The 13,840-nt window shown below is 34.9% G+C and overlaps 2 protein-coding genes across 5 annotated transcripts; both read left to right on the top strand.

Annotated features, from left to right (window-relative positions):
- Positions 1-781: 781 nt before the first annotated feature.
- LOC121252280 (cytochrome c oxidase assembly protein COX11, mitochondrial-like) lies at positions 782-6,559 on the top strand. Of its 4 annotated transcripts, XM_041151846.1 has the most exons (9): positions 802-999; positions 1,090-1,303; positions 2,151-2,252; positions 2,724-3,087; positions 3,210-3,262; positions 4,992-5,064; positions 5,282-5,386; positions 6,172-6,252; positions 6,343-6,559. In XM_041151846.1, the coding sequence occupies exons 3-9, from the start codon at positions 2,173-2,175 to the stop codon at positions 6,442-6,444; spliced, it is 858 nt and encodes a 285-aa protein (XP_041007780.1). In that variant the 5' UTR covers positions 802-999; positions 1,090-1,303; positions 2,151-2,172; the 3' UTR covers positions 6,445-6,559. The 4 variants fall into 4 exon arrangements, with proteins under 4 accessions (XP_041007779.1, XP_041007781.1, XP_041007780.1 ...); XM_041151845.1 differs by lacking the exon at positions 1,090-1,303 and having other exon boundaries at positions 782-999; XM_041151848.1 differs by lacking the exons at positions 802-999; positions 1,090-1,303 and adding an exon at positions 2,522-2,631.
- Positions 6,560-8,607: 2,048 nt separating this feature from the next.
- LOC121252330 (protein TPX2-like) lies at positions 8,608-11,114 on the top strand. The gene is made up of 7 exons (XM_041151937.1): positions 8,608-8,710; positions 8,813-8,872; positions 9,760-9,801; positions 10,003-10,101; positions 10,248-10,307; positions 10,415-10,509; positions 10,632-11,114. The coding sequence occupies exons 1-7, from the start codon at positions 8,678-8,680 to the stop codon at positions 10,750-10,752; spliced, it is 510 nt and encodes a 169-aa protein (XP_041007871.1). The 5' UTR covers positions 8,608-8,677; the 3' UTR covers positions 10,753-11,114.
- Positions 11,115-13,840: the final 2,726 nt, after the last annotated feature.

A 13,840-nucleotide genomic window follows, 5' to 3' on the forward strand; every position in this document is an offset into this window, starting at 1 on the left:
ACATTTCATATCCTATGAAAAACATCCCATACTTTATGAAAAATAAAAATAAAAACTGTCAGATATGAGATGAATAGTAGTTGATGAATAATACTCCCTATAAGTTTTGGACGTGAGTAATTTGAAGTAATTTGAGAAAATAAAATATTTAATATTACAAAAAGTAAGTTTATAAGTTAATTCATGTTATTTGTCACATTATTATAAGATTTATTTTGTTATAAAATAAATATTACGTTTTACCTTAATCACATGAGCTTCTAAATTTGTTTTATAAAATTTTTTTATAAAATTAATATTTTAAAAAAACGAGTCTTATTAAATAGAAATGATATTTGCAGTCATAGAAGGTTTAAATATTACGCATTTATTTTGAAAAAAGTGAAATAAATATTAAATATATATTAAATTAATTTTGTAATAATAAATCTCACTATATTTCTAAATGAATGACATAATTTATGACTATATCTAAAATTATACTTATTAAAAATAGTTATTATTATTATTATTATTATCATCATCATCATCATCATCATTGTGAACATATTTTTTCAAGGCTACATCTAGCTACTTTTTTATCTTTACTATTTATCATTCACATACATCAAATTTTTATTTATTTATTTATTTAAATTTAAATTTAAATTTATTCTTTTTAAATTAATTGAAATCTTTTACTTATCATCAATATATCACTCAAAAAAGTGTAATTTGTAAAAACGATGAATTTCTTTTTTTTAATTTATAATAAAATTAGTTTGATAATTTAACGTATTTTAGGTGAAAATCTCCACAGATCAATAAACTATCGTCCTCTTTTTCTTTCCGTCCTATTTTCTCTCTCTCATTCCTCCCTCTCTGTACTCGACGCCTTCACACGCTCACACCATAGGCTTGACTCGGCCGCCACCACCGGCCACCCGAATCCCATCCTGCGAGCTCACCGGAGGATCTAGGAGCTTCCCTCTCAAGGCAGGGCACCCTTACAAACTTAAGGTAATTTCTGACTTTTCGCAATTGCTTGGTTCATGTTCATACACGATGGCAAATGATTCATCTAACAGAATGGGCACTGCCCATTTGAAGGGCTGTAAGGGCCGGAATTGGGAAGGGGGAAATTCGTGGCCGAAATCCACAATTTCAGATAATGGTGATTGGTGGTTTCGGTTCTTATGACGTGATTGTTAGGAGTTTATTGCTCAAAGTTTGGGAGTATGGGAAGTCGTTCATGCCGTTTATGGAGGTTCTACATATGCCCGGATGGCTTTCGAGTGGATGAGGCTGAAACCCAATGGAAATGGTTTGTAGTTTATGACTTTGTTGATGTTTATGCTCGGGATGTACTTGATGATTTCTTCTAATAATTTTGGAGGTGAATTTATAACTTTGTACTTGGTCGCTATGAGTGGTTGTGGCATGAATTTATGTTGGAGTTTTGAGCTTACGGGTTTGTGAACTAGGGTGGCCGAATTTTCATAGTGGCTTTGAAGGCCGAGTCACACAAACCGTCTCAATTCTTGCAGGAAATTTCCTGTGGATAAGTTGAGGTGTTGCCAGGCCTTAAGAATTGTTTTTTTAATGGTGACAGGAGTTTCATTGGCAGTTCGCGTGCTTTAGGACGGTAGAAATTAACTGAGACCACTGGAAGGGGGAAATTGTAACTTCTTTGAATTATGTGATTTTTTTTAATCTCTTGGATTATGGGATTTTATTTGCAACAATTAGGTATTAGAAACAATATTTTTAATTGGAAACAGTTCTTAAAATCTGGAGATTCTTTTATTCCCAGCCCACTCCACATAGGCATTAGAAACATAGGATTTTATTTGTAACTTCATTAGCATGTTGGAAAGGCAGTTTTGTTTGCTCTGAAAGGGCTACTTTACGGAAGCTGATCCCACCTTCTGTGGTGCATTTGAAGGAAAATAAATGACTGGACTTTCAAGGATTGTGAGATGAGGATGACAGAAGTCGAGGATTTTTCTTTAGAACTCTTATTCTTTTGGATTGCTGCCGAATATATATATATATATATATATATATATATATATATATATATTTTTTTAATTTCTAGCTACAAAGATGTGCTACATGTTGCTAGAGTTTGATTTATCATTTACCTATAGCATTTTTGTTTTTCTTTTCAGATATCCGTGGTGTCCTCTGAATATGTCATTTTCAAGGCTTTGTAGAACAACCAATCTCTTCTCTTACTATAAGAATTTACAATGTACTTATCCTAGGGCCAGGTAATTCTTTTACTAAAACTAATATTATGACTGAAATCTTTCTTTGGTTCCCTTTGCTTTAGTAGAGAAGTGGGAAGTTATCATGAAAAAAAAAATCCTGGGAGGTAGGCCTAAAATAACGTGTAGAAGCAGTGAAGAATGACATGCCAAAAAGTAGGGAGGTTAAAGAGTACATTTTAGAGAGGATTAAGGGTTTGTTAAGTTTAGTTGATCTGTGTTTAATTTTTTCGTAATATGCTAAACTCACTGTAGAAGTCATGCATATTCAGGAAGCATTTTAAGACATGTTACTTGTTTCTCCAGCTTCAGAGGGAGATTGAGATACAATAATTTCAGTAGAAAAATTCCCAGAGACTAGTCTTTTTTATGAAGCACCAGAGTATGATAATGTTTTTATTTTCCTTCTCTCACCAAATCAAAGCATATTTGTTTGGATTTTGTTATATGTAGATGAATATGTTCTTGATTCAGGTGCATGCCTAACATTATAGGCTGGTCGAGTTATAATTTCATCGGAGCTAATACTGCATATCAGAGGGGTTTCAGTTATGATATCCGGGGTTTGAGTTTAAGATGTGAGTTTAGTACAGGGTCATTCAATAAGTATAGCCGGTTTTCACCTTTTGCTTCTGGGTATATTGGGAGGTCATTTTCTTTGACCAATATTCAGCGCCACTATGCCTCTCAAGCTTCCAGAAAACAGAAATCACAGAAGATGCTTTTATACCTTACCGTTTTGGTATTTGCTATGGTGGGTAGTAGTTATGCTGCTGTTCCTCTATATAGAAGGTTCTGCCAAGCTACTGGGTATGGAGGCACCATCCAGCGCCGTGAGGTGTGATTGAGTTTATTTCTGCGTTTTCATTTTATTTGCGGTAGCCTTGCCTGTTTTATAATCTTTCCCCCTTCATACTTCCTCTTCTTTTCTTTGTTACAACAAGATCTTGCAATCTGTAGAGTGTTGAAGAGAAGATAGCCCGGCATGCTAAAGATGGAACCATTACTGCAAGGTGTGATTTCTATTTCATAGATGGGGCTTATTGTTTTCTCATAATTCCAATATGAATGACTATAGCTTACTCAATTCTTGGATTATTAGGAGCTGAATGTGGTTTCATTACCAGTTCTTTTATCGTTTTCATTTTTTTGTTTTATAAGTCCTCCTTACTTTTCATCATCCTGTTTTCAGGATACGTATTTATTCCTTATTTCTATGCCGTGTGTTGAGATGGTAGTTTTCAAGACAGTGATGATGTTAAAATGGGGGGTTGGGTGTGTGTAACTTGAGAACTTTTAATAAAGCGTTATTAGGAAAATGACTTTGGAGATATCATTTGGAGGGGGGATCTTTGTGGAAGGATATTATTGACGCTAGATATGGTGGCGCTTGGGGTGGTTGATGCTCTAAGGAAGTGAGAGGGGGGTACGGAGTGAGTTTATGGAAGTATATAAGGAAAGGATGGCCATGTTTTGCAAATCAAAGTCGCTTTGTAGTTGGTGAGGGCATTCGAATAAGATTATGGAGGGACGTGTGGTGTGGAGAACACGCATTGGAAAGGGCTTTTCCGGCCTTATACCGTATTGCAATGAATAGAGAGGCTTTAGTGACGGACGTGCGTTTATTTTCTCATGGTGTGCATCAATGGAATATTCTTTTTAATAGGGATTTATATGATTGGGAATTATCTATTGTTTCAAAAAATTTCAGCTTACTATATTCCACGGAGATTCCTATGGCACAGCGATATAATTTAAAGTGGAGGTCTAATAACCACAAGATATGTACAGTTAAGGTGTATTATAGCATCCTAACAACACAACTTGATATTACGCCGTTCCCTTGGAAGAATATTTGGAGGTCTCATATGCCTTCTAAAGTAGCTTTTTTTTGGAGTGTTGCTCTTGGGAAGATATTGACCATGGACAACTTGAGGAAGAGAGGATGTGTAGTGTTGGATTTGTGCTACATGTGCAAGAAGAATGGAGAATCTGTGGACCATCACTTATTACACTGTGAGGTAACAAGGGTGTTGTGGGATGAGATCTTTCTAAGGGTTGATGTTGCTTGGGGTAGGCCTATGAGGGTGGTGGATTTGTTGGGTTGTTGGTCAAAGATGCAAGGTTGCCATCAAGTGGCAGCAGTGTGGAATATGATTCCATTGTGTATTATGTGGTGTATTTGGACGGACAGGATTGCGTGTTGCTTTGAAGATAAGTAACGCACAATGACCAAGCTGAAGAATTTTTTTCTCCACACTCTAATGTGTTGGTTTACCCCTATTGTATTATAGGGGGATAATGTCTAGGATTTCTTGTCTTTAATTTATCGTTCTTAGAATGTAATTAGGAGTTCTTTTGTATACTTCCTGTGTGCAAAGGCTATGCCTATTTCATTCATATATATAATATCTATCTTTTACTGATAAAAAAAAAAAAAAAAATGGAAGAGAAGGGAAACTAACATAGAAAATGGTTTTAATTCAAATGATCTAATTGGAGAATACACAAACTTTTTGAAAGTATTCCCCTCCCCTTGCTTGTCTTGTGCCCCTACTAAGTTACAAGTTTGCACCCCCTATCCTTCACGTGTGAGACTTCTTTGAACTCAATCAACTCTGCATTAAAAATATTACAGTTTCACTATCAATTAAGATTCTCCTCCCTCCTATAATACAAAGTCAATATTTCGGAAGTAATGTCATGTGCCTGGATATTGACTTCTTATTGTTCTGCTTTCAGGGAGATTGTGGTGCAATTCAATGCTGATGTGGCTGATGGAATCCCATGGAAGTTTATTCCCACACAAAGAGAGGTTCTTTCTTCTAGTGCACGTGTGTGTTGTGTTAATATATGTGCTTAAACAAATTATTTGATTGACTTATTATTTTACTTAAGAGAATCAATGCAAAGAACATATCATTATAAAGGCTCTTAAAACTAGAGTGTGCGTGCATTGCTTTTTTAATTGTGAAATGCTCTTTGTGCAGTTTCTGTCTCTGAGCTGTTATGATCTTGGCATATTTTTTCAGGTAAGAGTCAAGCCTGGAGAAAGTGCCCTTGCATTTTACACTGCTGAAAATCGAAGTTCAACTCCAATAACTGGTGTTTCTACTTATAACGTCACCCCCATGAAGGTACTGCTAACATCAAGCATGCAGTATTTTCAATGAATCTGACCTGAATGGTGTTTCACTACAATATCTGTTGAATTTCTAGGATATGATCATTGGGTTCTTTAGTAAATGTTGACTTCTCTTTGTATAATCTAGTTGTTGAATTCTCTTGGTGGATGCTCGTTAAAAAAATTGAAGATTTTGAGAAGTTAGTCTGATATATTGAGTTTTATGTTTGTTACTTACTCTTAGGGGTGTGTGTTGGTGTGTGCTCACCTGTCTTCCCTTTTTTCTGTGATCTGGAATTCTCAAGGTAGTTAAACCTATAAGGTAGTGTCCAATGAAAAATGATAAAGAAGAAGTATAAAAGTGGGGCAGGTACTTTGATCAATGCTTCCAATTTTTCTTTTTTCAATCTCTAAGAAGATTACTCAGAATTTTTGGGTCGGTGGGTGGTCAATTTTGGTCAACCTTTTGGTGACTTTTGATTTACTCAAACTTCCATGGCTTTTGATTGACCTCTTGATGAACCAAATTCCTTCTGGAACCTAAAGAGAATTTTCAAGCATTCCCCTGTTTGCGACCAAATGGGATCGCTCCCCTATTACTGATTGGAGTACTCAAAGACCATTCAAAACACAAAGTGATTGAAATAACTCAAAAAAATTAGATGTCAAGTGATCATGATTCCCACAAATTCTCAACTTCTGGACATCCCTTTCACGGGGAGGTAGAAAAAGTCCAATTTTTAGGGCCTTGGAGCAGAGTTTACTTCAGAGCTAATGTTGAGATCCTCTTCTTGTCAGGCTGCAGTTTACTTCAACAAAATACAATGCTTTTGCTTTGAGGAGCAACGCCTTCTTCCGGGGGAGCAGATTGACATGCCTGTAAGCAGTTTTTTTTCATATTTATGAACTGATTTATCAGAAAAACTGTTTTTGACTGCTTTATGTTACTGAATATTTACCAAAATGCAGGTATTCTTCTATATTGATCCCGAGTTTGACACAGATCCTAGAATGGATGGTATCAATAACATAATTTTATCATATACATTTTTCAAGGTTTCTGAGGAATGAAAGGGAACCTTCTATTGCAGCTTTGCTATTTTCCTAAGATCACCAAAAGGGGTGGCCAGACTTCTGTATTAAAGGAAGATGGCAAACAAATATAATAAATATCAATTTTTGGATATTTGAGGTTTTATCTTATTTTCTTCATTTTGTAAATTCTTATCTGATTACACATGTTTCTTATTCCATCTTCATGAAAACTAAGGACAATCTTTTATTTTTTATCACCTAATCATGGTAGAATACTGCTTCAGTTGTTCTTTCTAAAATTCTTTTTTAAGTTCTTGAAAGCCTGCCGCGGACTTTACCCTCAAGTGGATTTCCTGAAACATTTGGGACTAGAATGATGCATGTCATGCAAAAGCAAAGATGAAAGGGTTGCCACCTAATTTGCAAGGGTAATGACCCCATTACAATTAAGGATTACGTTAGAATTAAGTAGATGGCCGCAATCTGGTTAGTTAGACAACGCTTTCCATGTCTGGGAGGAGTTGGGAAGTTGAAATCATATAGTGTGGCCAATTCTAAATGGCAAATGGCAAATGGCAAATTCTGATTTCTCAATTGACCTATTAAAAATAAGCGCATGGATTTGTAGAGCAAAATTTTAATTCCGGATTAAAATTTTTCTCATCAGCTTCTATTTACTGCACATACCCAATATCCTATGAAGAAATAAAGAAAAAATTGTCAGGTATAAGATGTGTTGGTGAATAGTGACTAATGCATAGCAGAACCTATTTATAAATTACTGGCTAATCATGATCTCCAACCAAATACCAAACTGCTCCCAGCAAGCATTGAGCAAAACATACTTTTTCCTTGTTGATTGTTGTAGTACTTGAACAATGACACTCGATCCGTCCATAATGGAATTAACAAATTAAGCTTCTATTACGATTTGGTTGAGCAGTATACCGAGAGTGGTGGTTTGTCCATCCTGTTCAGTTCAGTTACAGTAGTTGTCTATTCAGTTGTTTCAGTGCACTGTGCAGAGAGAGAGAGAGAGTTATGTTAAATTCTTTTTGAGGGCTAATCATCCTCTTCCACAAAACTTAAACCAGAAGCATTGAATTGTCATCAGTAGGTTAATTTTCGAATCATGACCTAACTTGTTATATGACATGCCGCTTACCTCATAAACAAGATCAAAGGCTTCCTACTTCTTAATTTGGGGTTTCCCCCAGAAGCAATCAACGCCTGTGTTTTCTCTCTTTGTTAGATAACGGCTTTAATAAGGAATACTTGAAAGTGGGTGGTTAACAACCTGTGCTCAGATGTGGCACCTTTTTTTCTTCTGGATGTTGGATTATCTGTAGGAAAGATAGTGACTGCATGCTGCAGTGTGCAACGTTTGTACTGAGTTGATCAGACAATCCATCCAAGTTGTTTTGTCATTATTAATGTTGTTAATTATACTACTGTCTTCCTTATTATTATTATTATTATTATTATTATTGCTATAATTGTCAAACCTTATTATTATTGTTTGTTTTTGTAAATGAGATGAGTTGAGATCAAAGTTAAAAGTTGAATAAAATATTATTAGAATATATATTTTTAATATTATTTTTGTTTTGATATTTGAAAAAGTTGAATTGTTTATTTTATTTGAATGGAAATTTGAAAAAATTTTAATAATTAGATTAGATGGGACGAGTTGCATGAAAAAAAATGTTAAACACAGTTGACTTGCTTCACTCGACTACTCGGAGAAAAAATTTCACCCTGAATAAAAAACATTGAACTGCTCAGTTTGTTCTTCAGATATTTACTGGAATTTCAAATGTTGTAAAAGTTGCATGTCCTTTAAACATATTTTTATGGAATTTCTGACAATCTTATAAACTAGCAAACAGCTGATATCGATCGGTTGCCAGTCTGCGGAGATCACAAGCTGTTGAAAAGCCACGTTATTCTTGGTCTAGTTAATTGGAACTTAATTCCTTTGATTAGTGAATAGAAACTTGGGATTATGTAGTTAACAGAAGCCAAGAGCGAAGAGGAGATTTGAAGGAACTTATTATGCTATGAAAAATATATGAATGAGAGGGAGGTTTAATCAGAAAGTTTGGTGCAAGAGAGCTAGGATGAAAACTTATAGGCATGCTGGTGATGTGGCAACAGAAAGAGGCATTGAAGACAATTACCAATCTCCAACCTCCAAGCTCCTACCCTTTATATATAATTCGATCTCTTCAGTTGATCAGTAGCGATTCAAAACATCCGAGCTTGAAACATGGAGAAGACACACACCAAATCTGCACTAAAGGTTGCAATGCTTCTTCTTCTTCTTCTTCCTTATTTATTACTTCTTTTCTTCTGTAACTACAATGTTTATCCTTCATTCATTTTTTTCCCCTTTCTTTGAAAGTTTGTGAAGGCTAGCACACAATCTGCAGTCTCGTGGAGCTCTACTGCTGCTGGAGGAATGGTGAGATATTGTGGCCCTCCTCAATAGGCTCTTAGAAATCTATCATGCATTGCCACATGAGCTTGCCCCCTAGACTTCCTGACTTTGTTTAGTGGAGTACTTTGAGAACTTCTATTAAAAATCCAACCATGAGAATTGTATAAAATGCATTCGCCTGGCTATCACCACCAGAATTATACAACAGTAGCACAATATTCAAATCTCGGCACCTTGTTCTGAAGGTTATGAGCCTTAGAATATTAACGACATAATGTCGTTGCTTTTATATTTTTAACTATTTAAAGTTTCAGTTGACTTTAGCAGGACAGGGAAAGTCAAACGAGATTGTGAATGAGAAATGCTAACCACTCATGAAAAAGTCACTGTCAGGATTGGTAAAAGATCTAGAAGAAACACACACTACAAGAGCAGGGGACAAAAAGGAATCCAAGAAGCTTTCTAGTACTTGATCAATTAGAGATCTTGGTCAAAATAGTAGCTAAAGAAGAATTACAGAGGTGTGAAACAGGAAAAAACAAAATTGCTAATTCGTGTAGGCATGCATACTATATTTAGCTCATGATCCAGTACCATTAATTAAATACCATACATTTAAAAAATAATTAAAACTCGATGATCAGATTCTGAATAATCATGATTAATTAAGTAGATCATGCTATTAACCTATTTAATCACGTACTTGAGCTAATTATGCATCATAGTGTGGATTTTCTTTATCATTTCTGTCTTCAAATTACCCCGAATATATATATACCCAACAAAATCCGAGTCTCATTAATTACTGTTTCATATTGCTTCATGTATCATGTGCTTATTTTTACATGATTGGTTTGGAGGCCAATGTGCATGACTGTCACTAAAGTAGGTAAAATGGAATGTTTTAACAGACAAAAGACGAACTCAAAGACCGGTTCTTTGACAAATCTAAGGTAGTCAACTTCAGCTATATATATATCTTGTTCCTCTCTCTCTTTCTCTAGATCTTTATCTCAATTGTAAGACAGCATGTGCGTATATATCCATCTCAATTGTAAGACAGCATGTGCGTATATATATCTTGTTCCTCTCTCTCTTTCTCTAGATCTTTATCTCAATTGTAAGACAGCATGTGCGTATATATCCATCTCTAGGCTTCTCAAAAGCATTACCCAAAAGAGAACACCAAGCCACAAGGAATCAAACTTCATACACAAGAAAGAGCCGTCAAACGCGCAATGTTCAACTACGAGGTGAGTTATATGATGACCTCGCTTGATTATAATTTTGGGTTTGCAGTTGCTCATTTTGATCGTTCCAACAAACTGAAGTAGCTCTCACATTTTCTCAAGCTTTCTTTAAGCGATCGAGTTGACGATAAAAATATACATGCATGCAGGTAGCAACCAAGTTGTATATCATAGAACAACAGAAAAGACGAGCAGAGAGGTTGCAGAAGGTACCCATATCTTGGAAACATTAATTAATATGCTATAATATATATGTAATTAGAGGCTAAGAGCATAGTACGTACTCTGATGGAGATGTTGTATGCATGTGAAAAAGATGATAGAAGAGGAAGAGATTCGTTTGCTACGGAAGGATATGATTCCAAGAGCTCAATTGATGCCATTTTTCGACAGACCCTTCTTTCCACAAAGGTAAAACGTTGGATGCTGTACGTTTGGGTCCCTATATGATCAGTCCCCTAGCTCACTTCTGGTTTTCTAAGTCCAAGCTTATAACATATATATATATATATATATATATATAAATATTATAGATCAAACAGGCCATTGACGGTTCCTAGAGAGCCAAGTTTCCGCATGATAAACGGCAAGTGCGGAAGCCGGATCTTTTGCAGTGGAATCTACGATTTTCAAGGGAGTCATATGGTCGACTGAAGCCCATCAAATAAAAGTACGTACGGCTGCGGAGGAAGTTTGTGATTAGACGTAGTAGTTAGTACTTCTCGTTCTGATCACGGTGGTTCATGCATGCATCATGCTGTACAGCGTAGTCGATCAGAGAATACTTAATTCGACTGTTGTTATATGCAGTACTGTAATTGTGATAATATGGTAGATCATCTGTGCGTGCGTGCGTGCGTAGTAGTTTATAATCAGTGAGATTTTCCTTCTTTTTTTTCTTTCTTTCTTTTTGGACTTTTCTCTTCTTTTTTCTGGGTGACATTACTAGGGAAGGAGAACCAGTCGGCTTTAATTTTTCCTAGAACAAAATAAAGTTTATTGTGTTTTCACTTGTATATATATGATCTCTCTCTCTCCACATGCATGTGATTTCGTTAACATGAAAGACACTTCAAGCACATGTACATGTGGTGACAAGTCCCTATTTACACCCTCCAATAAGAGGGAGAAATGTAGGTTGTCTGTGGTATTTACGGTAAAACTGGTTTTAGCTGATGAAGCCCTGATCTCTCCCCCGCAGTTCTCTCTCTATCCTCAAGCCCCTCTCTCTCAACCTTTTTTTTTTTTTTTTAAGTCTCTCTCTCTCTGTCTCTCTCGTTCGGCCGCAATCGGGATTCAATTTTTTTCTTATAAATGAAACAGACAAAAACTATTGTATTAAAGCAATGATCACCTAAAAAATATTTACAAAAATTGATTCAGCCAAAATTAAAGATGTTATACAAAGCAACCCGATTAATGCATTTCGTGATTTATTAATCTCTTTTTTTTAAAGGAGTTACACAAAGCAACTCAATGCAGTTCCAAGGAGATTAATAACACTTTCAGCTTGGCAAAAGGGACGGACGGGAGCGGGGTGCAGGCCCCGCTGCCCACCCCTAGCTTAGAGAGACAGGAGTTTGAGGAGAAAGAGAGAGACCCAGGGGAGAGAGAGCTGCATCAGCTAAAATTAGTTCTATTGTAAATTTCAACAAACAACTTACTTATTTCGGTATTTCTATTTTATTAGAGCATGTAAATAAAGACTTACCACCTCGTCATGAATTTTTATATTACTTAGAAGAATGCTATTTTCTTGATAAAACGGATCATAACCTTTTATTAAGAGAGGATTTATAAGTTGACTTGAAAAATAAGTCAATTATAATCGTTAGTAACTATTGAGTATATATTTATAATTGATATAGTCTTATCCAAACGATAAATCTCTAAAGACTTAAGTCTTAGATAAATATTATCTCTATTCATGATAAGGCCAGAGCCCCTATCCCGACTAAGCAAGATAGGGTTCATCAAATCTCGTTAACGCGGAGGAAGACTTACTCCATTCAAACCAAAGTGGGATGGCACTATTTTTTTAGATTTTTATTTTTTTTAGAAACAAACAAAAAAAGAAATTACATAGAAGTGACAACGTAGCTACTTGTGCATGCAGACTCGCAGACTCTCTTATTGAATATTCAACGTCGTACGTACTCGAGGGTCTCACACATAAATTAATGAATATTATAGGCCTATTTTATAACTTGCACATCATCTTCATCGAGCTAGATGTGAAAATCCAATAATGAGAGGATGGATGCTATTCGTAGTTGCATCAGGAAACGTTTGATTGAGATATATATATATATATATATATATATGTATTTCAAAATTATAGCTTATTTTCTGAATTCTATTTTTAATAAATGTAAATTTATCATTTGAATGATATTATACTATGAAAGTATTTAATTCACAAACAAGTTTTATAAAACTAGTTTTTTCTATATAAAGTAATTAATATGGAGATTCATAAAAAAAAAAAACCATACGTTCTAACCTATTAATTATTGAAATAATGAAAATTTTAAATTTTAAAATTTAAAATTTAACATTTCAATTAAAAGAAAAAAAATAGTAAAATGAGATAGTCACTTAATACATAAAATATTAGGGCTGAAAAACTGACCCATTGGTTCGGTTTTGGGCCCAAACCGAAACCGATGGGTCGGTTTATTTGGAGAGGCCACGCCGGCGAAAACCGGCCGATCATGAGGGGAAAACCGGCCGGTTCAAGGTCGGTTCATCAATTTTGGACCGGTTTGAGCCACTCTGTTTGGATCATTTAAAGACCCAATTCAACTTCTTTTTTGGCTCAATTTGTTATTCAAGATCATCCACATTTAGATTTTTTTTTGCAGAATTTTTAAAATTAATTAATTTATTCAATTTCTTTTTAATTTTAATCATGCCATGTATATATTATTAGTAACTAATAACTACTACATATATACTACTTATATTTTATAGTCTTATTATCTTATATACTAAATTACTAATTACTAGATAAATAAAAAAAAAAACTCCACCAAATGCTTAATACACATTACAAACAAAAATAAATTTTCTTAAGCAAGTAAGCAACAAATAACAATTGTTCTTGAATAAAACTCAAAAAATCTTCATTCTTCAACTGCAGTCTTCGACTCTTCAATCATCAATAGTTGTGATGTATGATGCTCCTAACTCTATAAGAAAACACCAAATAATCAATATTAATAAATTAGGATAATGAAAAAAAAATTAAATTAAATTATAAAAATAAATGAATATGGAAATTGAATGAGAAAAACACATTACCAAATTCTACTACAAAGCTCTCAACATTATTCATGGAGTCTCGAATATCAATTGGTGTTGACGGATGTCGCAACCAATTCTGAGTACAAATAAGTGTCTCAACAGTTCTCGGAGCCAAGGAACTTCGAAAAGAATCAAGTACATGACCTCCCGTACTAAATGTTGACTCTGATGCAACCGTGGAAACAGGCATGGCTAACAAGTCTCGTGCAATCCTTGCAAGTATAAGATAGTTAAGCTCATTCACTTTCCACCAATTCAACAAATCAAAAGATTGGCTGAATGCCTCACAACCATCTCATAAATACCGGTCAATCTCTGTTTTGGTAGCTGTAGATCCAGAGGCAGTCGATGCTAGCAATCACTCATAAAAAAATTGTGACTCATGATTGTTTTCGGCATCATTTGGAAGTGCATATGACGGAGGGAAAACATGTTC

Source organism: Juglans microcarpa x Juglans regia, chromosome 2S, assembly GCF_004785595.1.
Source record: "Juglans microcarpa x Juglans regia isolate MS1-56 chromosome 2S, Jm3101_v1.0, whole genome shotgun sequence".
NCBI lineage: Eukaryota > Viridiplantae > Streptophyta > Magnoliopsida > Fagales > Juglandaceae > Juglans > Juglans microcarpa x Juglans regia.